The following is a 23,630-nucleotide window of genomic DNA, read 5'->3' as shown; positions in this document are numbered from 1 at the left end:
GCAAAGCTCCAGTATTTACAGGCGCGCCGACGTCACAGAAAGGCGGGGCATCGCGCTGAGCCAATGGCGGACTGGATTGTAGAGAATGATGGCCACCATGTGTCCGGCAGTGCCGCGGCCCGCCAGCTGCACTGCTCAGTCAGCCTGAACCTGAACCTGCTAGCCTCCCTACAAACACTTTGGTGGGAGATACGTGCACCTTGTGTTTACGTTCACACACACGCTCGTGCTCATACTATCTATACAACCCCCTAAGCCTTCAAATAGCTCGTGTAAATAGTCTATTCTGAACATCTAAAACGCAAAAGAAAAGCTGAATAAAAGTATAAATTGGAATCATAGATGATAGTAGTAAATCCATCATACATGTGATTGTTGTATTGGTGCTAAATGTGAGGATTTGGTCCTTAACCCCACCTGATCTGTCATAGTGACATCCCGTTCAGGCTCAGTGGTCATGCAGGTGTTTCATCATGTCAAACAATGATTAAAAGGTTGAGATTGTAATTACAGTTCAGAGGTGATTGCAGATTTTCATTTCATTGTCTTATACAACACTGCAATGATTGTGTAGGTGTGTGTGAAATGTATTGTGAAAGAACTTTCTCCTTGGACCTGATGAAGAGATAACTGATGCAGTCCAGGTGGCATTATTAGGATTTTATAGGCACTCGTATAGCACATTACATCAAAGTCCATCTATTCATCTATTGCGTGAAAACAAGAACCCTTGGAAAAACAACCACATAAACGTGGACACACATTTACAACATGAAGGAAAATGGCAGCACAAAAGAGCGGCGCTTGAGGATCTGACAGTATAATGTTATCACACTGCACTGGAGAAGCTCCTATCTCCGTTTCACCTTCAGGTTCTCTGTTGTCGCATTGTGAACATGTTGTTCCTTTGTGGGTCACAGCACCTGAACCCATGACGCCCTGCCAATACAGTGCCCCGTCCTCTGCACATCCTTGTTATCAGCGTGACTATGTGACATCCTGCTTGTACAAAAAGGGTTGACATCACATTTCAAGCCGCTTGCAAATGTCTGGCTCCAAACTGATCACATGTCACAGAGACAAAGCAGGTTCAAAAGCGTGTGACACACAAATACACTGTCTCAATCACAGCACAGTGTTGCATCATAGGGCACAGTCAATGATACGAATGACATTTCACTGGCAGTGTGGACAGTTAGATAACATTTACACCAGGTGTAACTTTGTTCTTAGGGTGTGAGTAAAATAATAAAGGTAACAGAAATGTCACTTGCACCAATGTTTTGGTTGGTTTGTTAGTCCACCATTCACCACACGTCATTGAAGATGAAATGTCAATAGTTGCATTGCAGTGCATATACACACACACACACACACACATACACACACACACAGATATTTTTCAAGGCAGAAGAATGCAAAGAAAAACTGAATACTGTGACTTCAATATGTTTTTTACATTTTACAATTATAATGTGAAAATGTTCCCCATGCAAATCTAAAGTGTACATACTGTATACATCATTATGATATCATTGTTCTAGTTGTCCTGTATCATGAGTTCAGTTTACTTAGTGATGCTCGTGCATGAAATGTTCTGTTCCACCAGGCCAAGCAGCCCAATCACAGGCAGGTGTTGCATCAGACAGGTTTGTCACCATGAATTTGCCAGGTGGACACTCTCTCTTTAGAGGCCTAAAGCCTGACGCAAGATCCATCTACTGTTGCTTTATGCACAAATCTGACCAGTCACAACTTCATCCCCATTCATCTGGACATACCAGTCCAGTTATTGTTGTTACTAATGTGATCAACTCAAGATTACTTCTAGCCACAGCCACATATTATTACAAAACTTTAGATAAAGTTTAGGTAAAGTTTTAGCCTTTGAATGAGAGTCCATTATTGAAGTAATTAGCATGATCTCACATACATGTTCTTCAAACTTGTTATTTACCTAATAATGCCCAATTGATATTTCAGAACAATTAATGCACATATTTCCTGCTATTTTCTCTCTCACAGAAACACGTGCACACACACAGACACACACAGTGTACACAGTTTTCAACAGAGATCAAAATCTTTCCCTTCCGTATATTAAGCCCTACCCTTATACTGGTAAATGCTGTATAAGGGGATACTGAAATACTTTTAACATGAATAATAGATTGTACCATAAGTACGTGCAATTAAAATGAAAAGCCTCAGGAAACAGACACAGACGCGATTTGAAGGAGCGAATGATACAGTTTATTATTTCTTTGGACTCTGTGGCTATCGTGTTGTTGGTCCGTCACAGCTCTTTAAATCAGATGATGTCACACAGATCCAAACCAAACCATCCTCAGTCAAACCAAATACCTCACAGGCTTGTTGTGCTCTTTTGTATCCAGGTTATATTCACTCACATTTATATACACAACTGCAGACTAAACAAGCAAACCCATAAAACCAACACGTGACCTGATAGATCTAAAAATGGAAACTGGGACAAACTCAGCAAATTTGTGTTGAAAAGAGGAGAAAATAAATCTATTTGGTAATCTCTGAAGATTTACACTGACATGATTCTTCCTCACTGACCAGCAGAATTCAGGTTCATTTCAGAAAGTGAAATAGGAAAATAAATAAATAATCTACGTAAAATAATCTTTGTGGCATAGATTGTCTTCTATCATGTACATACAGTTTACTGCAATTCATATATGTCACTTACACACACACACACTCTGATCTATCTAAGCCACACACTGCACTTATAATACAATTAAAACATTCATTAGACACAGCTATTATTTCTTTAGAATATCTGGTTCCACATAAGTCACTGGTGATGACTGCAGCACTCTTAGCTACCAAAAGGACAAAGTTCATACAATCTTTTTAAACGCGTTACTTTGAACAAAGGTCAAATGCAGTAGATTTCTTTTAATACAAACTACATAAATGCACAATGAAGTCATTCTAATAAGTTTGGACAAAAACTATTCTGTATTTTCTTTATAGTTTCTTCAAGTGAAATCACCTCAATGTTCGATTTTTACACGGTTCTTACTTTGTTTTTGTAATAATTTTCACAGCCACAGATAACAAAGAGGGGATAAAAACAGCACTTTACGGCACAAAAATCACAGCACCGGAATGTAAAGTATCTCCAGCAACATTCCATGCAGACACACACACACGCGCACGCAGACACACACGCGCACACACACGCACTTTTTCATAATATTCACTGAGGTTACAGCTACAACAGTGTGCACTGTCCTACGCTAACAGATTGAAAGTACAGAGTTAAAGATGATCACACAGTTAGAATCACACGTGAGAACAAATAACCGGAATAAAAAGAAGTTGCCGAATAAAATTGAATCTGGAAATGAAGAAGGACATGGTCAAATGGAAAATAAACTACTGAGGAGGGAAAGTATAAGGTTGAAATAAAACAATAAAATGGTATTTCCCCACAGCTCTGTATCATAATACTGTTGGTGATAACACAAAGCTCTGCTGTTGCTCTACACAGTAGAGTTCCTGTTCAGGCCAGTCACGCAGATCCAGAGTGACAGTGAGTGAAACACTTCTTCCTTGCATCTGTTTTGAAAAACTCCTCATCACTATCAAAGTCATAGTTCTACCTCATGAAATATGGAAAGTTAAGGACCTAAAATATTTGGGATAAATGATTTCACAAGCAGTTAAGAATGACCAAATGCTCTGAAGAGATGATATGTTGTTGTTGCTACTGCTGTTGGACTGTGTAGATTAAACAAAACTCAATTTGGAAAACGATCAATATGAACTGTAGAGCAGCATGCGTCAGCTCATGTCGCGGTGAGTCTGCATTTAGATTCTGGGCTTTGAAAAAACTCTCCAGCTTACTGACAAAAATGTGATTAGAGAAACCTAGCCTGACTGCTTAACCTTCAGGTTGATTCAAATTCTTTACCGATGCTTTTGACAACTTGATTGCTGATTTGTTTCTGTTATACACAGTTACGCCTCCACCCGGTCAGGCTCTGCTCTGTTTATACCTGGGGGTCATAACTCCTGATGTGTTGATGTGTCATCTTACATGCTTCCCTGTACAGAAGAACGCTCACTGCCTCTCCACAGCTGGGAACAGAAGCAGGTACTGTTTATAGTCTGTATGTATATGTCCTATATACTGTCAGTACTATATGTATCAGGACATGCTTTGGAACAGTGAACAGCTTTTTATAACTGTGGATGCCATTTTTTTGTTGTTAATGAACTGCAGCTAAACACACACTGAGAGAAATGCTTCTCACATTCCGAGTGACAAAAGCTTCTTTTGTTACCTTCTGGGTAAGTCAGGGCTCACCCATTGTTGAAATATTAGGAACATGGCTTGGGTAACCATACTTTCACTGGGATCTCTGAGTATTTGTGGGTCACAGCTTCCTGTACTGTTCACACCTGAGAAGGACAAAGATAGTAGAAACACAGGACACACTGGTGTGTTTCTGAACTAAATGTGATTGTGACCATTCGAAGAAAAACAACAAAAGGCAAAAGGAAGAAGTCATAATAAACCAGATGGTCGTACCTGAAAACAATGGCATCAGAAACGGCATAGAACATACAGCATAGTGGATGTATGAAATCAAAGTTGCCCATGTGATTACTTGGTCGTGCATCACAGCCCTGAATCCTTGACCTCTTTGAGCGTCTCAGCAGGAGCAGGGGTCTGGCCGCCGCTGCCCTCTGCTGGCTGTCTGGTGGACTTGCTCTGGGTGGCTGCGCTGCTGGAGGAGGAGCCTTCACTGACGACTCTTGGCCCATCTATCTTGGCCTGTGCTGGGCTGCCAGAGCGACTGCGGCTGCGACTGCGATGGCTGCGGTGCTTGCCCTTCCGTGGACTTGAGCTGCGGGACCTGGACTTCATGAGGACAACGGTGCCGTCGTCGTCCGAGCTGAAGTCGGAGCTGTCTGAGGAGCTGATGTCAATGCCCGATGTGGGAAGCTGGATCTGAGGAGCGATGAGGGATGAAAGAAGGTCACAACACAGGCAGGAGGGAGATGAAACATACAGAACAATACAGCCGTGACAGTCATCGCTGCCATTGTTCTGTATTGTGTTTATGATTACCTGAAACGGCTCGGTTACACCCACGATGGTGCTCATGTTGTTGCTATAGTAACCCAAGATAAAATCCCCTGAGCCTTTGGGCAATTCCTCCTCTGTAAAGGTTACCTGGAAAATAGTTAGTAAGAGATTGATTCATTGTGAAAGAGAGGCGACCCAGCAGAGGATCAAGCAGACGTCTGGGTTACCTGATGTTCTTGTCGTTGGTAATCAGCTTCCTCCTGCTTTGCCCACACATATCCTACATAGTCCTTGTGGTGTTTGAAACCCACCTAGGACGGCAGAGGGATAATCGCAGACATTAACCTCCTTCAAACAGTTTTTGCTTTCATGTGAGACGGTGGTGGGGGGAGTCTTCACCTTATAGAGAGCGATCCAGTCCCAGGAGCTGCGGGAGAAGCTGGGTGCGTATTTGAATTTCACTATTGCATCAGCAATGCTATTCCACTCATCCTCCACTAGGATTGTGACCAGGGGAACGTCCACCTTGTAGGGAAACTACGAACCACAAACCACAAAACATTTATAATTATACCAAGAATCTGAGGCAAAGTGACCTTCATGCTACCGTATGTGGTTCATCTCACCTGCAGGGTAAAGATGGAGGAGACGGGCTTGTGGTCACTGACGGTGTATTCGCCGTGACTCCTGTAGTAGTGCTGCGTCACCTTGGTGCCGCTCGTCAGCCCTGACATGGAGCTACGCTTCCCGATGTTTGGTGAGGTACGGGCGGTGGCGGTGGCCCTCAGTCGCCATAGGATACGGTCAGTCCACGCCGGTTTACGCTTCTTTGCACTGGGAAGGTGAGGAAGGGATACAGAGAGGAAATAGAAGCTCATTTATAATCACATTAGACCAAAGTGAAGTGCTGTACTTTCACAGGTCCCTAAACCAATAATGAGAACCTTTCAGAGAGGAGATGAGCAGTGTGGGACCAACCTGGTGTCATATGTGTGTGTCCCAACATCAAACTTGTACGTGGGAGGGAATTTCAGTGGTCCCTCTTGGAATCCCTCCAAAACTGTCTCACTGTCTTTGGCCATGTTCAGCTGTGGGAGAGATGAAAGTTAAGAGTTGACATCATCATCCTCTGACGGCTCACAGGAGGAAGTCTGGCTCTCTACTGCCCCCTAGTGACATTTGTTGCACATTATATTGCTTCCCAGGTGAGAAAGAAGTGCAATGTTTCACTTCAGTTCTCTCAGAGTGCCGAGTCCTGACTTTTTCTTCACACACACACACACACACACACACACACACACACACACACACACACACACACACACACACACACACACACACACACACACACACACACACACTCTATTATCAACCGTTCCCATTCCAAACAAGTACTCGGAGCTAAATTTAGGCTCAAAGTAAACGCTGGGTGAAGACTTCAGTGTGAAGACTCAAGCTTTGTCCCACAGAGGAACACGCTGTGAGGATCTAAACACCACATCAGTCCTCTTAGTCTTAGTCTAGGTGTTCTTCATCTGTACCTGGTCTTTCTCCCATAACGCAGAGAGCTTGTTGCCTTCGATGGCCGACTTCACCACTTGCATATCGAGCTCGTCGATGCGGAAATTCAGATCTCCAAACCAGAACACCACACTGTGAAAAAAGATCATTTGATGTATTAGAAATGCATTGAGACACACAAACAAACAGACTTATTTATAAATACAAACCCATCATTCATTTCCACAAAGATGATCCATTATTCAAAGGTATTCAAAGAGCAGAGTGATAAGGCCATCAGACTCCCTTATATGCTGTATTGACACACCAGGGCTTCACTGTGTGTGTGTGTGTGTGTGTGTGTGTGTGTGTGTGTGTGTGTGTGTGTGCTTATTGATTTATGAAACACCTGGCAAAATACAGGTTGTGTCAAAGCAACATCTGATATGTGTGTGTGTGTGTGTGTGTGTGTGTGTGTGTGTGTGTGTGTGTGTGTGTGTGTGTGTGTGTGTGTGTGTGTGTGTGTGTGTGTGTGTGTGTGTGTGTGCCCGCAGACTCACTCGTGGTCCAGCACCCCGGTGGCAGCTTGGCCCTCAAACTGCTGTTGCTGCAGGATGCTCTCGAAGTCGTCCATGCGCTGATCGGAGTTCTCCATGTGAGCCGGCAGGTGGCAGTTGAGGAAGCAGACGGTGTGACCGAACACGGACATGCGGGCGCTGACGCCGCCTTTGTTCCCCTTTAACACGGATAAACAGCAGAGAGAGAGAGAGAGAGAGAGACAACTCCAGTCAATATTAAACCTGCTGAGGAAAGAGTTTTAGATGACTCTGCTGTTTGTGTTCAGACGCATGAATGGATGATTGAGTGATGAATCAATGACATAAACAGGGTCAGAGAGGAAAGAGTGATGGATGCCAGAGAGCGGGTATCAGTGTGTGTGTGTGTGTGTGTGTGTCACACTGTGGTGTTGTGTGTCTCTGCCACAGAGAAACAGGAAGTTTGCTCATCGAGTGCCACTGATCTCCATCAATATTTAAGGTGAGCTGTGCACAGTGGGAGGGACAGGACGAGTCGGCTCTGACCCACTAAACACACACACACGTCAAGACCTGCAGAATGAGCTGATGCTTATCTGAGGACAGAGGCCACACAGAGCTGGACTCTGTTAGAGCTCACAGAGCAGCAGTCATCTCTGTCTCCCTCAGCTTGAGAGAGGATCTGTTGGATATCAGGGACAGTGGAGGCGTCACACTGTTGTCTCACCCAGTAACCTCCCAGGCCCGTGCGGGTGGTCTCCGTCTGGACTCCACGGAGGAAGGGCAGGTGGTAATACTTAGTGAAGACGAGCAGCAACACTCCCTGCATACGCTGAGACGCCACCTGGGACAGACAAGAGAGACAGAGAGAGAGAGAGAGAGAGACAGACGAGAGAGAGAGACATGTTAACGGGAATCAGCAGCCTGTGAGCGATAAGAGGAATTTGTATATGTGATGAAACAAAGATACAAATGTGTAACTGACGCTCAACATTTCAATAAGCAAATTCTCAGAGTCCCTTCAGCTGTGCGTCCATTTCCGCCTCTCTCTCTCTCTCTCTCTCTCTCTCTTTGTGTGGACGCTCCTTCTCCACACTTTACTCCCACATCTCCCAGGCGATTGTCATGTTGTTGTCTTATATGCAGATGATTTAAATTTGTATATACCACCAACCGAGCAGCACAGATCTTTATACGGCACCAAAACAGGGACGGGAATCTGAATCGCTACAATGGAAAAAGCCTGCGAGCTATGTCGAGGCCCTTTCCGGATACATTTATGGTGCTTCGATGCCTTTGCCTTTCTCCAGTGATCTACGTGCCCCAACCCCCAACCGCAGGCCTCTGGAGCGCGATCACACCCCACCCGGAAAGCCCTGTGGGCAGTAATGGAGGCACAGAGCTCCACGTGAGAGATGCATGCACACTAACAGGCTATTTGGACAATTCTGTTGCGTAATGAACGCCATTGAACCGTAAAGTGGACGGACTTAGGCTATTGTGTGTTGTGTGTGTGTGTGTGTGTGCGCGTGTGTGCATACGTGTGTGTGTATGTGTGAGTGCAAATGTGTGTGTGTGTGTGTGTGTGTGCTTGTGTACGGTCTGTGAAGGAAGAAGTTTCTTATTAACATGAAAGCCAAAGAGCTCCTGAAGGCTGCACGTTGGTTTGCAACAGAAAAGACATCCAAGTGTGTGAGAGTGTGTGTGTGTGTGTGCGTGTGTATTACATGAACATGAATGAGCACACACGTGACGCTGGATATAGATGAAGACGTTCAGAGAGCATAGCGATGTATAAACTGCTTAAAAACACAAACATCAGTGCACAGGCGGACGTTGTAATCTCTGATTGCTCTCTGATTGGTCGCTTAGTGAAACAGAAATAAAGCTCACAAACATCAACATGGTGCTTCAGCTGGGTGGAAAACGTTGCCGTCGGTCCTTTGTGAGATTTGATACGAGCTCTGTTGAATGTGCAGTTACAGTTCAGAGTGGACTAAAGGTCACGGCGAGCAGAAACAACAGATGGCGTGTCAAGTTACTCCATGTCTGTCCCTCAGCGCGTTACCACTTGGCTCCAGCCCGCCGACACCGACGCCAAACTCCCTCCACCTAACAAACTCAAGCTAATGAATTCATACAGCCAGCTGGGAGCATTAATGTCCACATGAAGAGCTCAAAAGGTCGCCGCACGATGATGCTTAAACCGGTGCGGCAGAGCGTGACATCGCTGGAGGACAGCTTCAGTCTCATCATTGTCACGGCGCTCGTCCACGCTGACAACAGCGTGATCCAAAAATAACACAGCTCCCTGGGAGACGCTCGTCTCGCTCTCGCTGCTCCACAGCTGATTCGCGCTCTTTGGCACAGCAGAGCTGAGCGGCGTGTCGGAATCAGACAGATTAACGCCACCCACAATGCACCAGCTAGGGTTTGTGCTACACACACACACACACACACAAACACAGACACACACTCACAGCGTAAAGGGAATAGAATATTTTAGATGTTATCTATAAGAATGTGATATAAATACGGCCTTATTCTTAGAGTGACGTACAACATACAGTATAGAACATATATGTGTGTGTTTTGTAGAACAATTCATCTAATTCGTTCTTATATAGGACTAATATGAAACAAGGTCCTTATGGGAAATGTGTGTGTGCAAGGAAACCGAAAGGAAGAGGGAACAGGGACGACAGAGCTTGACACTGGAGGATCTCACACACACACACACACACACACACACACACACACACACACACACACACACACACACACACACACACACACACACACACACACACACACACACACACACACACACACACACACACACACACACACACACACACACACACACACACACACACACACACACACACACACACACACACACACACACACGGCTGTTAGAAATTATCACCCCATCCACCGCTCAGGGAATAGAATGAGGTGAAACATTAGCAGGAAGCAGAGATGCCATCAGAAAACCCATATTGTAATCATTAGAATTGTAATAAAAGCTGTTAACTTTTACAATATGCGAACGTGTGTGTGTGTGTGTGTGTGTGTGTGTGTGTGTGGGTAGAAAGCCATTACTGACCAGCACGTATCCAAAGAGGCTGAGTCTCTCCATGCAGACGTCGCTCCACTGGTCTGTGAAGAGGACATCTTTCAGCCTCTTGTTAATCATTGAGTTCACCTCCTGCAGCCTTGGAGAGTAACAACACACACAACAATGCACAAGGGTCAACAGTGGCACGTCGGAGAAGGAGAAACGGCTTTCATAAGGTAAACGCATGAACAGGAGCCGTAACCACGGGGAGGGAGACGAGGCCGTGGTTTAGAATGGATCCCGACTGCTCATTAGAGTGGAACCTTCGGCGCTCACGTGGCCCGGAGACGGGATGAGCTGCTGCTGCTGCCACCGCAAAGAAAACACTCACCCGATGATGTACATGTCTGTGTTGCCATCTCCCACGTGCAGCCCCAGCAAGGCGGTGATGTCATCCGGGGGCTGGGCTGAACCCACATTCCAAGTGATAATGTGCACCCTGTTGGGCGAAAGGTGCCGGTTATACACGGTGACTCACACACACACACACACACACACACATACAGTATGTGAGGCTCAGCAACATCCTTACAGCTTCATCTCACACACCTGCACAATTCACAACAACTCAACAGATGAGAGGATCAACTACACAAGGTGAAGTTAGTGTATTCATTGATCAAACACCTTATATGTCAGTTATTCATAATTGCGTTCCAATCTGTATCCCATATCCCACATTCCTCTACACAAGGTTGAACTAAGACGAGCGATCCTGCCTGAGCTGCAGAGTGATCTCACAGCTGTTCTCTGTCTGTGGCGCACAGGCGGAGCTGCAGGTGTTTGTTATATCTACAGCGACACTGAGGAGTATAAATACCAAATAATGAGCTGGAAATTCACCCGGATGATCTAAAATTAAGAAGGGAAAAACAGGAAAATCCACAGGGAAGGGAGGAGAAAAGTCTTTAAAAGGACAACACGGAGACGCTGCCATGATGTGGGAAGTAGAAAAGGACTGGAGACTCGTGTGACTCTGCACTTTGAGCAGAATCACATGAATTATAAAGTATGCTACTGAAAGTATGCTAGAGAGGAGACTTGCCTGAAGTCTTCCACTTGCTGAGGCTGTGTGTCGGCGGTGCCTGCGACTGAGAGGGCTCTCTGAGCGTGAGGGTTGAGGTGAGGAGGAAGAGGCCTGCCAGCGGCTGGGTGGGGGACTGAGGCTGCTCGGACAGGATGGCGGCCCGGGCCTTTGCGGCCAGACTTTGTGCCGGGCCCGGTGAGATCCACTAAGGGTCCCGCCGGTGCAGGAGGCGAGGGTTTGGGGCGACTGGCCGTAGATCCGTCAGGAGCGTCGTCCTTGTCGGCCACCGGTGCAGGTTCAGCTTTGGGTTCTGAGACGTCTACAGAGCCTTCCACTCTAGCGCTTCTCTGGGGCCGCCGGGGTCTGGAGGGAGCTGCACACTGGCCAACAGGGGGTTCAGCTCCTGGGGCTCCTGGGGCTCCTGGGGCTGCTGGAGCTGCTGGGTCTGGTGGTGGAGGTGCCGGGGTGGATGTTAAAGCTTCTGCTGGTGCACATGGTTTGTCTGCTTGCTCCTGGCTTTGGCTTTGATCGCCTTGGTCCATTTCTTTAAATTTCTGGAACAAAGAATACAATGCAGTTATGAATCTATAAGATCACATCAAGCTTCTGCAGCATCAAAATTCCATGTCACTAAATCCGTGTCAGGAAGAACCAGGGACAAAGGGCAGAGTTGCTCCTATAGTCTACATTTGTTTCCCTACAACACTGATGAATATGAACTCCTCATCTGAATCCATCAATGTGAATGAATGCTGGATTGTATCTAGATTCAATTTATGATGATGACGTTAGAGAGCGTTCATTTTCTGGCCTGATGGTGAATTTGCTCCTCCAGTAGGTTTAAAATGCCCCACAGTTTAATAAATGATGGCACTCTCACCATGATCAATGTAAATCAATGTAGAGGGGCAATAAGGAGCTGAGCAGATACAGAGGAGGTGTTCACGTCTGTTGGACAGCAAATTACACCGATGAGCAGAACATTCAGCTGACGGTCACGAGCTCCTGTTGACTGAGCAGGACAAGTAAGTGAGTCATACAGGCTCCCACCGTCATGGCTGTTCAATTACCTGCCTGCTCGCTGACAGGAGAGGCAGATTCACGGGAGAGAGGCAGGAGACAAAGAGAGAGTGTCGCCCTCTTCCTCTCTTCCTCCCCCTCACCTCCTCCAGCTCCCAGACCGACTCGGAATTAGAATAAAAGGGGAGAATAAGCGTGGACACACAGCTTATCCTCCTCTCAGTCCTGCAGCTATCAGCTCCCAGCACCTGCCACACACACTCGCATGAGGAACCGCTGCTCCGGCCCACGACTGCAGAAAGTTAGCACAAGCAGTTCAAACGACAGAAACGCTGACAGAGGAGCCGAAGGGACCAGACGGCAATTAGCTCCGAGCAATCAACTGTGCCGTTAATGTGTGAATAATAATCTGCTCATTCGTTCGCTGTCGTCTGTTGCTGTTACAAAGACGTGTGTGTGAAGCCCAACGCGCTCGTAGAAATATATAGGTTCAGAACCGGGGGATTTATCTGAGCGCCGTGTTAAATACCCGAGACCAAGCGGAGCAGCTGTGTGGATGGCGAGGTGACCTTGTGCGAGCCGGCGTGTCTGAGCGTCAGAGAGCTGATTTGAGCAAAACGCTGGCAGCCTGACCCAGATCCATCAGTCTGTGGCGGCGGCTCAGAGGTGAGACACACGAGAAAGGAACTCTGCACCGTCGCCATTTTCACTCCCAGACCACAACGACAACAATCCACTCGCACGACCTTCAGACGAGGCCGTGGGTTTCATGCAAGAGACGAGAGCAGAGCCACCAAAAGGCAAATGTGCCCAGTAACATGAGCGCACACACACACACACACACACACACACACACACACACACACACACACACACACACACACACACACACACACACACACACACACACACACACACACACACACACACACACACACACACACACACACACACACACACACACACACACACAATAACCTGGTGCCTACAGGGTGTAATGTACGCCTGTGGCCATGTATGGCATTTTGTTGGGCGATGGGGAGGAGGGTGACAGGAGGATCGTGCACACGTGGGAATGGGTGGGTACAAAACGAACAGAGAGAGAGAGAGAGCGAGAGAGAGAGATAAAGAGAGAGAGACAGATAAAGAGAGAGAGACAGATAAAGAGAGGCGAGCAGTGAAATTTGCAGAATGTTTCCGAATGTGATCTCTCTCTCTCTCTTCCCTGTGGCTCTGACTATTTTTCCGCTTTAATCTCTCTCTCTCCTCATCTCTCTCTCTCTCTCTCACCTCATCTCTCTCTCTCTCCCATCTCTCTCTCATCTCTATCCCTTCCCTCTAATCCATTCTCTCTTCCATTCTTCTCCAGACTCCAGTTGTTCCGCCTTCATTCAGCTCCCCCACACATTCGGTTTCTCTCTTCTCTATATTTTCACGTCCAGATCTCAGCTGTTCCTAGGTGACACCATTCCTCATCTGAAACCTTTCCCTTCCCTTCCCCTCCTCTGTGCCACGTACTCCCTCTCTCCCTCTCTCCCTCTCTCCCTCTCTCCCTCTCCCCATCTCCGACTCTCTCCACCCGCCAAACGCGATTTGTATTGTATCTCTCGGCCAACCGCCTCACAGTAACCATCGATGATGTCAACATGCCCAATGGCCGCCGTCACCACCGCCCCTGGAGATACATAGATCATAATCAGCAGAGGAAGAGTGTCAACGTGGCCGGGGAGTGTGTGAAGGTGACCATGAGAGATAATGTCTGGGGAGATTAAACCATGTTTGGAATATTGCCCAAAAGTGCCTGGGGTCTCTGTGTGTAGGACTTGGTAAAGGTGGAATTGATGATGAAAGAGGGAGACAGAAGGAGACGGATAGATGAGAGACGGATGAAATGTTTGTATTTCCATTTTGTCGTGTCACACCAGCAGCTTCCACTTCTCATTTTGCTCACGTTCGCTCGGTAGGAGGTGGAATCATTTCCTGATAAAAAAAATGTGTCATGGTGTTTACATTTACCCTCCTGAGGGGCGGGGGGGGGGGGGAGAGAGAGAGACAGGAAACGCGTTCTGTAACCTCAACAGGAGTCACACAAGCAGCAAACGGCAGCGGAAGTCAAGATGAGAAACGGCTGTAACTGAAGCTCCCAGCAGCTCCTCTCCTCTCTGTTTCACCTAATGGATCATTTGGGACGAGTGAGAGACATAAACGGCCAAACACTTTGATTTCATCTCATTCCTATGTAGTGATGAATGCAAAGAAACACCTCTATATCCTCTCATCATGCATCTTAAACACTCAAGCAGCTGTTATCTTGATCAGATGTCGTCCACAGTTTCAGTGTTAAGTATTGAAATCCTGGCCAAGACGTGTTTGTGTTCAGAGAGTATTCTAACAATATAAAGTCGTATAAATGGCCTTTACTTACTAATGTTGCCATAACAGACAGATTGGTGTGTTTGTTTGTGTATGAATGAAAAGGAAAGGCAGTACATTTCTCTTATTTTGGCTCAAACCTGTTTTAGAACAGAAGAATCCTGTTAGATCAGAGACATTCTGTGCATTCCAGGCATAACTCTGAATCCTAAAACATTTAAATGTATTGGTGAGTTTAGCCCTGTAACAGCACATGAAGGCTCGGAGGTTATTGTGTTTATGCTAATCACCATCAGTTCAGCTGCTCGCACATTTCCTCTGCAGTTTGTTACTCCATCTATTGCATTACATCACTGAGTAAGCAAGTGGACTGTGTGACAGAACGTCAGCATACGGTGCATTAAGCTACCAGAACATACATGACAAACACAAACATGGAGAAGGATGTGGAGCAGGACACAGCTCTGGATGAGACATGTCCTGTGGATGAGACATGTCCTGTGGATGAGACATGTCCTGTGGATGAGACATGTCCTGTGGATGAGACATGTCCTGTGGATGAGACATGTCCTCTGCTATCCTATCTACCCTGTTATGGAAACACCAGGTCACAAGTCATATCATGTCACTGTAGTGGATAGTAGTACTAGATGTACACACACACACACACACACACACACACACACACACATGCACGCACGCACACACACACACACTAATGGCTGGTGTCCTGGTGGAAAGAAGCTCCACACATTTGGCCTCAATTCTGCTTCTGTTCCTGTGTCAAGGACAATTTCTGGGTGTGTGTGTCTGTGTCTGTGTCTGTGTGTGTGTGTGAAACTCAGTGTTTTCACATATTACATAAGTGCATGAGTGTGTGTATGTCAGAGATGTGCGCACAAGTGTAATGTGTGTGTTACATGACTCATCGGTGCGACTAGAGAGATAAATGTCACATACTGAACTGAACCGTGTGTGTGTGTGTGTGTGTGTGTGTGTGTGTGTGTGTGTGTGTGTGTGTGTGTGTGCGTCTTCGTCTATCACCTTTCCCTGTGCAAACACACACCGTGTCCAAATACACCACCACATTGGGAACAACACGCCTTCACTATTCAGCTGTTTCTTGTTTACATTTGAATGGGCTCTTATACTCCTGATGACCTGCAGAATAATGACTCCTCTGTGGTTATAATGTTTAATGTAAACACAATAAAGACGTATGAGGGTGAAAAGATCAGAGTAAACATAAACACATCCTGTCTGAGTGTGTTAAAGACCCTGTCCAGTTACTTCTATGTTCCTTTCGTCTTCATACAGAGCAGAGGAGTGAATGAACAGCATCTTTACCTGTTTGGGTTGATTGAAGATAAACAGCTGAGCGGTGTGGAGCGGAGATGAGATGGATCCCAGCAGATGAACGTCCAAAACGCTCCGGTGAGACGGTGAACTAACGCAAACACGGGACTCCCCTTTCCAGCCGCTTCACACACCGAACCATCGGCATCCCAGCAGCGCCTTTCCTCCCTGTGCGGGCGGTGACGGCTCGGGGCGAGCAGGTGGTCTGCAGGGAGCGGAGGGACTCTGGTGCTTCTGGCCGCGGATCGCAGACTTTACATCCCCACACCGCGCGTACAGACCCGGACTGCAGGGCGACAGCGGCTCCGGCGGCTTCTCGTTGCCCTTCAGAGGCGGCGGGCGGCTGGGGAGCGGGACGGCGGCGCTTCCGTAAACGAGCAGCCGCTGCCTGCCAACGACGTTCGTCCGTTCGTTTGAGGACTACAGTGGAGTAGCGTTTAAATCATAGAGCTGGCGTACATAGACACGACACACGCTAGATTGGTGTGGCTAACATGCGCTTCCGCTGTTCTCTAACTAAACAAACGTCTTTCGTCAACGTTTAGGCGGTCGTTCATGTCAGTATTTACACATTTTAAATGTTATATCAGCTCTGTCGAGTAGATTTGTAAGGGAATATCCGATCTATTTCTTGTCATTTCTGTGTCCTTGTGTTTATGTGCTGCCGCCTAGTGGATGGTATTGGGAAGTGCATAATTCCCAGGCAGCATGAGGTTGTTTTATGGCCTTTACGTCAGAGTCCGTACTTTATGACGGCTTTAACGGTCAAGCTTTGGCAAACATGTGTCAGAGATAGCAAGAAAAACTTCCGAGTATAAGGAAAAAAAGGAAGAAAGCTCGGGGGAGGCAGTTACAAACACGCCTCTGTCGTAAATGTCCGGATGCTTTGGGCCTGTTAAGCCCCTTGAGACATCACATGTGATACTGGGCTCTAGAAATAAAGTTGACTTGAACTTTAAAATGGATTTTGAGGCCTAAGTAATAATCTAATTTGGAGTGTTCTGCTTTAAATTGAACAATAAACCTTCCCACCCAAACAAAACCAACAAAAGACAACGTATGACCTGTATTAAAACAAAAATATAATTGAAATAAGTGAACCTTATGAGGGTTGACAGTGAACCAAACCCCAGCCAATCACTCGCTGAAGCTGCAGGACATGTTGAGACAAACACACCATTTCACCATATCAGACTTGCACCGTGCAGATTTCACTTTTAAATGGTTTGTTTCTGCAGGACAGGTCAGACAACTTTAATGTCTTTGCTGTCACAAACATGGGTAAGAAGAAAAGCCCATGAGTCACATGAATGCCTGTGTGGCTACTCAGGTGCAATATTGTTCCTAAGCTGAACTCTAGTTCTGGCAGGACATTGGGTCGGGATAAGTAGGTCAGCTGTCACTCATCCTGTCACACCCGTTACATTACACTGATTAGTCTATCTGAGGCCTTCACCCACACACTCGCTGCAGGCTGGCATGTGCCTTGCTGATGTTCCTCCTTCTGTTTGTCAGCGTCTCCTCCCCCTCCTCCTCCTCCTCCTCCTCCTCCTCCTCCTCCGCCACCTGCTCTCAGTCTGCCCTGTTTGTTCGCTGTGCACCATGGAGACTCACATTTTTAGTTCATTCCCACAGGGGGGATCGTTTGCTCTCAGTGTGTTATTTATCATGTTAATGTGGATTCTGTGTAGCTGAAGCCTGGAGCCTCTTCAGGTGTCAAACGGTACTGCACATTGTGTTTGTTGTGGTGTCTCTGTTTAAATGTAAACTAATGATATGCATAATGTAAAATACAGACACAAATATGAACTATAACTACAAATACCAGGTTTGTATTAAGAGACCAATCCTTTGTCCCATTGATTTATCCTGATCCCACCTGTGAAGCCTATTGAGGAGCTGCTGCTGCTGTGGCCGTATCAGTAAAGTGTCAGATCCTCGTCAGGCTGCACGATGACTCTGGCCTTTATAAACTTAATGAACCCAAACACTGTCTGGGCCTGTGAGTCAGCGTTTGCCATTGAAGTGAAAAGCTGCATACATAATTGAGGATGAACATGAAACATGCTGCTCTTAAAGGGCAAAAGCTTGAGGGTGACCTAAAGCTACTGGGGGAGGAAATTAGGGATCAGGACAAAAATAAATCAGATGGAATGAAACAACAATCATGAACAACTGTTGTATGCTGCCTTATACACACATATCACTCACAGTCATTAATATTAGGTTCATGTTGACTATATTGCAATATTTATAGGATTTTATCTTTCATTCTCTGTGGTTTCAGTTACATTTGTGTAATAAATAAAGAAGCTCAGTCTTCATACACCAGAGAGAGGTCTTGATTGAAGTAATGACAGCACTTTGGAGTCAAATGTTCTTCATCTTAAAGACTGTGATATTAACATAGTGAACAAGTCGGACAAGTTCTGCCTCTTCAGTAACAACACCGCAGCTTCTGTTGACTTTTTACTTCATCGTACAGTAACAGTAACTCTCCTGCAGAGTTCAGGTGTCTGGTTTGTGAGTCAGCGAGCGTCGGCCTGGACTTCTTCCTTTAATGTCTTCTCTGATCTCTTCATCATTACATTACTCTGCTCTTGCTTTGCAGTTATCCACAGCAGATGTCCAGTGTGACGTTTCCTGAGAGGCGGTCAAACCTGTCAGAGGGTCCAGACCCAGTGTGTGTGGACAACATGTCATCTACACACACTGATGGACACACACACACAATGACAGCAATACACAACACAGATCTGAAATCCAGCGGCTCATCATTAAATGCCGCCTTTGTTGTATTACAATGTTTGTGTTTTGTTCATAGTTTATGTTGCTGTGTAGCTTTAAGCTTCATTATAATTTATTACTTTAAAGTGTTTGACTCGCTCCATGTAAACAGATTACACTATCAATGTTTGCCCCAGTCATTAAGGAACTCTTTGTTATCCTAATCAGAATAAATAAGCTTTAAATCAGGGCAGGTCCTTCATGTAAACTCTACAGTCAATCAGAGATCTGCTTTGTTTTACAGAGAAGAACCCCGACATCACATCACATCACGTCACAGCTCAGTCATTCAATCTCCGTCAGGCTTCACTGTGAGCACTTTGCTATTGAAGCTTTTCATACATTTAATCTTCATCTCCACAACCTCCCGAATGGCACAAACACACACACACAACCTGTGAGCTCGGTTACTTTCCCCACACCGAGTCATCACATGATTGATTTTGTGAATGGTTGCTCAGGCTCTCATCTTACCTGCAGGATCACCTTACACACTCAGATGGGTCAGGATGTGTGTGTGTTGTGAGTATAAAGCAGCAGCACGTACCGACTACAACACATTCACTTATTATCGTCATCATTGCATTATTATGGCGTTTTTCGTCTCACAATTCTAAAACACATTATTATGGGATATCTCAGGTTAAAGTATTAGTATAAGATCACGATGAACAGAAACCTGAACACATGACGTCTCTGAATCCTGATCCAAGCCCTCCAGAACTGAGCTCCTCACTCGTTCTTATTAAGGGTGAGATATTGTTGCTTTGTCACACGGAGCAAAAACAACAGCGTGGATTTGAAAGAGGAATCGCGTGAGACCTGCGCGACTTCTGCACGCTGCTGAGGCGAACATCTGACGTGGCAAACGATCCGGACGTGACATAGCCGCCTGCACATCCGCCTCTTCCTCCTCCCCCCCCCCCCCTCCTTATACTCCTTCTCCTTTCCTGGCTCCACTCACTCACCTACACGCAGCTGCACGCAGGTAGGTGCTGCTGCTGCTGCTGCTGCTGGTGCCGGTCCAGAATCTGATCGAACTACAGGAGACACAATGTGGCTGATCGTTGCGCTCAGTTTGCTTCAATGCGCGTCCGCATACGACGTGGACGCGAAGAAGCTGGAGGGACTCGCCAGAGGAAAGGTGGAGGTAAGGGGGTTCATTCAAGACCTGCAGCTGCAACATCCAGACCCTTTGCGGTTTGCGCTTTTACCGACGATCTCTCGTGGGTTTTTACTTCGGATTCACGCGTGGGCAAACCTGCGTGAACGGAAGCATATACAGTAGATCTTATAGCTCCAAGTTGGGCGCATGCGTGGTTTTGTTTAGGCTACGAGCTGTCGTAGGATGAACAGCGAGAATGCGTTTGGTGCACATTTTCTCACACACACACACACACACACACACACACACACACACACACACACACACACACACACACACACACACACACACACAGAGGCAGTTTTTGGGTCACAGGTAAAAGCTTGTTGCAGGTTTTTGAAAGTAAAGAGAGAGTTATTATTTGTGGGATTTGAGATCCATTGGAGCTTTAATTTGGCTGTTATTGACCAATGTGCAGCCTGGAGAGATTCAGTTTCCTCTGTGAGATCCGCCTTTTCCTCTTGAATTTCATGTATATGAGTGCTAGAAACATACTACAGACTTGTGTTTATCCATTAAAGAGTCCAGAAACTGTGGGAAAATCTGTAGGTGGAGTGAAATTACTTTAGGAATATTCTACAACTGAATGCCAGTAAGACTATAGATTAAAGCATCCTCATTATGCTCCAGAGTGGTGTGATCCTTGGCCGAGCTGTTAACCATCACGTGCAGTATAATGATAGGTGGCAGAGATCCTTTGTCAATAAAGGTGCAGGAACACGCGGTCATATTACTACACAGAGGACTCTGATAGTTTCATCTCTATTGTGAGTGAACAGTGTGTCACAGCAGCACCACCCTGCCTGCCAGCATCACGGAACAAAAGACTCTTTTGTTGATTTAGTCAAATCTGTAAATCTACACCAGGGGGTCACATTTGACGGGAGATGCTGCCGTGTCCTACCAGTGTTCTGAAGAGATGGAACACTGAAACGCTGAGCGCAAACCACCTGTATTTACTCACAGTTACACAATGGTGCTGTGTTGTCTTTGTCCCTCTCCTCTCTTGTAGACCTGTGGTGGATGACAGCTGAACCGGCTCAGAGAGGTGAGAAGACTTCAGTAACGTCTTCATACTTAAATGTGTAAAGTTCCGCAGCCTGCAGTGAAAAACACTAAACCTCCTCTCCCTCCACAGGTGAAAGGCTTTGTGAACGGAGACATTCCTTTCTAGTATCCTTTACTGCCTTTTACTAACTGTCGCATTCGGGAAAAGACGAGAGATTTCAGCTTTTTTCAGTCTGTGAGGAACCTTGACCCCCCGTTCCTTCAGCCATAACCTGGAGATGAAGCACATCCCCGGGGCCGATCCTGAGCTCGTCCTCCTCAACCACTACTATGAAGAGCTGGATGTAAGTTTGAGTTTTGCTCTCGCTCCCATTTGTAGCCTAAAGGGTGAATTAGAAATGAGGCTGCACTTTCGTCTTTCAGCATGAAGGTCTAACCTGATGATGGTATTGATCAAACTCCTCTTAGGCTCTGCTGACTTGAGACAACGTGACACCTCTGACTTCACTTGGACTCGAGCCGTTTGATTTAGAAAGACTTGATAGGTGCTGTCCCCAAATCAAAGATTAAACTCAATCTACTCTTCATTTCCCTGATATATTCAATCAGAAACAATCATGTCACTTACAACAGATTCACTTACACAATAGTGACTTGGCCTCACTTCTGTTCTGTGTTGCATTAAAGAGAGCAGTTGGGTGTGTGTGTGTGTGTTTGAGTTATAATAGCAGCACTGGTTCCTCCACAGCGCGTCGCCTTGACTGACATGACTCGCTTGGAGATCAACGAGCTGCTGGTGAAACTGGGCTTCTACAAGAAGAACGAGCCTGAGGACGAGGTGCCGGAGGAGTTCCGCCTGGCTCCTGCCAAAGACAGTCCATTCCAAGAAACAGCAGAATCCCAGAGCGCCTCCCCATCCCCACAGACGGAGGCCGACCACTCCGAGCTATAACGCCCCCCTGTGGACAAACGTAGAAATAACACAGCACCGCTCTGCTTCATAGCTGCAGCATGACCGGCTGAGTGATATGTTTGAGGACAGAGATGTTTGTCTTCAGCATAAAGCCAGCAGGTCATGGAGCAGCCTGTGAGGACGGAGGAAGTCCAAACATCAGCGACTCGACCTCCAAGGGTCCAACCTTTTGAATTTGCACATTTTTTGTTTTAGTTTTTCAGGCCACTTTGTGATCTGAGGAGTGTGAAGGTGTGTGTTTTATTTCTGTTTGTTTTTTTTATTCAATCACGCGTCGGGAGTCTTAAAGGACTCTTCCTCACTTGAGTACATCTGTGTGTCTGATGGTTTCCTACCTGCTGTGAAACTTAATGAAGTCCCATCCTGAAAGTCGTGGACTGGTTTGGGGCTGATGCAGTGTGTTCCAGTGGGCTGGACTCTACGGACACCGTGACTCAAGAGGAAGGGTTCTAACAATACAATAAAACTTCAAAATAAAGCCCACCTCCTTTTTATTTAACTATTTAGAGGTTCAAGACATTTCATAGCTCATAAACACAGACTTTAGCTTGTTTGTTTTAAACCGGTTTAATAGTTAATTCACATTGAACTGTGGTGCAGAGAAACATGAAGTTGTGTTGAAGCTCATCTGTACAGATTCACTGCTTTGTGTTAAGTTACGTGTCTGAGCTGGCAGCACTGGTACATCTATCAAAACAAATCCACTAAAATATAGAGCAGAAAGAAACGAGTTACAGCCGGGAAACTGCAAATTTTTAAACATCTTCACAAAATGATACACGTGGAATAAAAATCTTGGCTCCGAAACTTTTTCTTGGCTTCAGGTTTCAAACATACACCGACAATTCTGTTCAGACGTGTTTTAAAGCTGAGACGGACTGAGCTGGGAGCATCTTGGTCTGAAAGCAGAATGTACACACTAAGAAATAAAAAATAAGATATTTAAAAAAAAAAAAAAAAAAAAAAAGTCGAGCATAAATAAGGAGCTGTGTGTGAGTGTGTGTGGCAGGGTGAGGAAACCTGATTGGATCTCTTATGACAATAAAAAAAAAAAAAATGACAATAGTTCTACCTGAATGATGCCTGTGAGAGGTGCATTGTGGGTAATGCTCAAATACAGAACATGAATGTCAAAATATCAAAATCTAAAGCAGAGTTTGGACTTCTTAACATCCCAGAGCTCCACTCAGCTGTGATAGGCTCATATGTGACATCGCCATGACGATCATCCTTATTTAAGTTAGTTAACAGCACCAGAGTTTAAACTTAATAATGCAGATTGAAGCATCATGTACTGGCTGGATCTGTCTTCTCTTCAGTGGAATCACTAAGTCACAAATGATAACAGTAATAAAAGTGGCAGAGACAAATGTCATTATAAATAAATTTAAAGGGGAATCAACATGAGGTGAGCTGAGGTTTAAAGCTTTAGACTGATTACAACTTTGGAGCTCTCTCAATGGAGAATATGGGACTTTAGTTTAATAAAGTGAAATAAAATAATCACACCACCGCTGCCGACAAAGATAATAAGCCAAACTGACACACAAACACACACACACGCACACGCACACACATCATCCCCAATCTGTCCATCAGAGATGCGAATGTGTGACTCGGCCTCTCGGAGTCGTCGCGGTCATGAGGTGAAGATGGTGTTGACGGGGGTTCACGGAAGGGGGCGGGGCAT

At 45.9% G+C, this 23,630-nt stretch overlaps 2 protein-coding genes across 2 annotated transcripts; one reads left to right on the top strand and one right to left on the bottom strand.

The window, feature by feature from the left end:
- Positions 1-2,230: 2,230 nt before the first annotated feature.
- On the bottom strand, positions 2,231-16,908 carry inpp5jb (inositol polyphosphate-5-phosphatase Jb). Its single transcript, XM_076147533.1, has 13 exons — positions 15,999-16,908; positions 11,277-11,812; positions 10,563-10,670; positions 10,220-10,328; positions 7,838-7,954; positions 7,135-7,310; positions 6,616-6,727; positions 6,053-6,162; positions 5,701-5,908; positions 5,474-5,611; positions 5,302-5,385; positions 5,117-5,221; positions 2,231-4,996 (listed from the first exon to the last, which is right to left on the bottom strand). The coding sequence occupies exons 2-13, from the start codon at positions 11,798-11,800 to the stop codon at positions 4,664-4,666; spliced, it is 2,124 nt and encodes a 707-aa protein (XP_076003648.1). The 5' UTR covers positions 11,801-11,812; positions 15,999-16,908; the 3' UTR covers positions 2,231-4,663.
- Positions 16,909-19,702: 2,794 nt separating this feature from the next.
- selenom (selenoprotein M) lies at positions 19,703-22,390 on the top strand. Its single transcript, XM_076147503.1, has 5 exons — positions 19,703-19,944; positions 20,972-21,007; positions 21,098-21,132; positions 21,233-21,311; positions 21,716-22,390. Exons 1-5 carry the CDS (start codon positions 19,849-19,851, stop codon positions 21,917-21,919), a joined length of 450 nt encoding a protein of 149 aa, XP_076003618.1. The 5' UTR covers positions 19,703-19,848; the 3' UTR covers positions 21,920-22,390.
- Positions 22,391-23,630: the final 1,240 nt, after the last annotated feature.

This window comes from Genypterus blacodes, unplaced genomic scaffold (genome assembly GCF_046128005.1).
Source record: "Genypterus blacodes isolate CSIRO-AG114 ecotype Tasmania unplaced genomic scaffold, CSIRO-AGI_Gbla_v1 ptg000038l_1, whole genome shotgun sequence".
Taxonomy (NCBI): domain Eukaryota; kingdom Metazoa; phylum Chordata; class Actinopteri; order Ophidiiformes; family Ophidiidae; genus Genypterus; species Genypterus blacodes.
This window is presented reverse-complemented; position numbering and strand designations above follow the sequence as displayed.

Bases quoted from the DNA above. Each gene is read 5' to 3' on its own strand.
- inpp5jb (XM_076147533.1), bottom strand. From the start codon at position 11,800: ATGGACCAAGGCGATCAAAGCCAAAGCCAGGAGCAAGCAGACAAACCA. The intron at 6,728-7,134 runs GTGAGTCTGCGG...CTTTTTTCACAG, and splicing joins ACCGGGGTGCTGGACCACGA to TGTGGTGTTCTGGTTTGGAG. The intron at 5,612-5,700 runs GTGAGATGAACC...TGTGGTTCGTAG, and splicing joins CCTCCATCTTTACCCTGCAG to TTTCCCTACAAGGTGGACGT.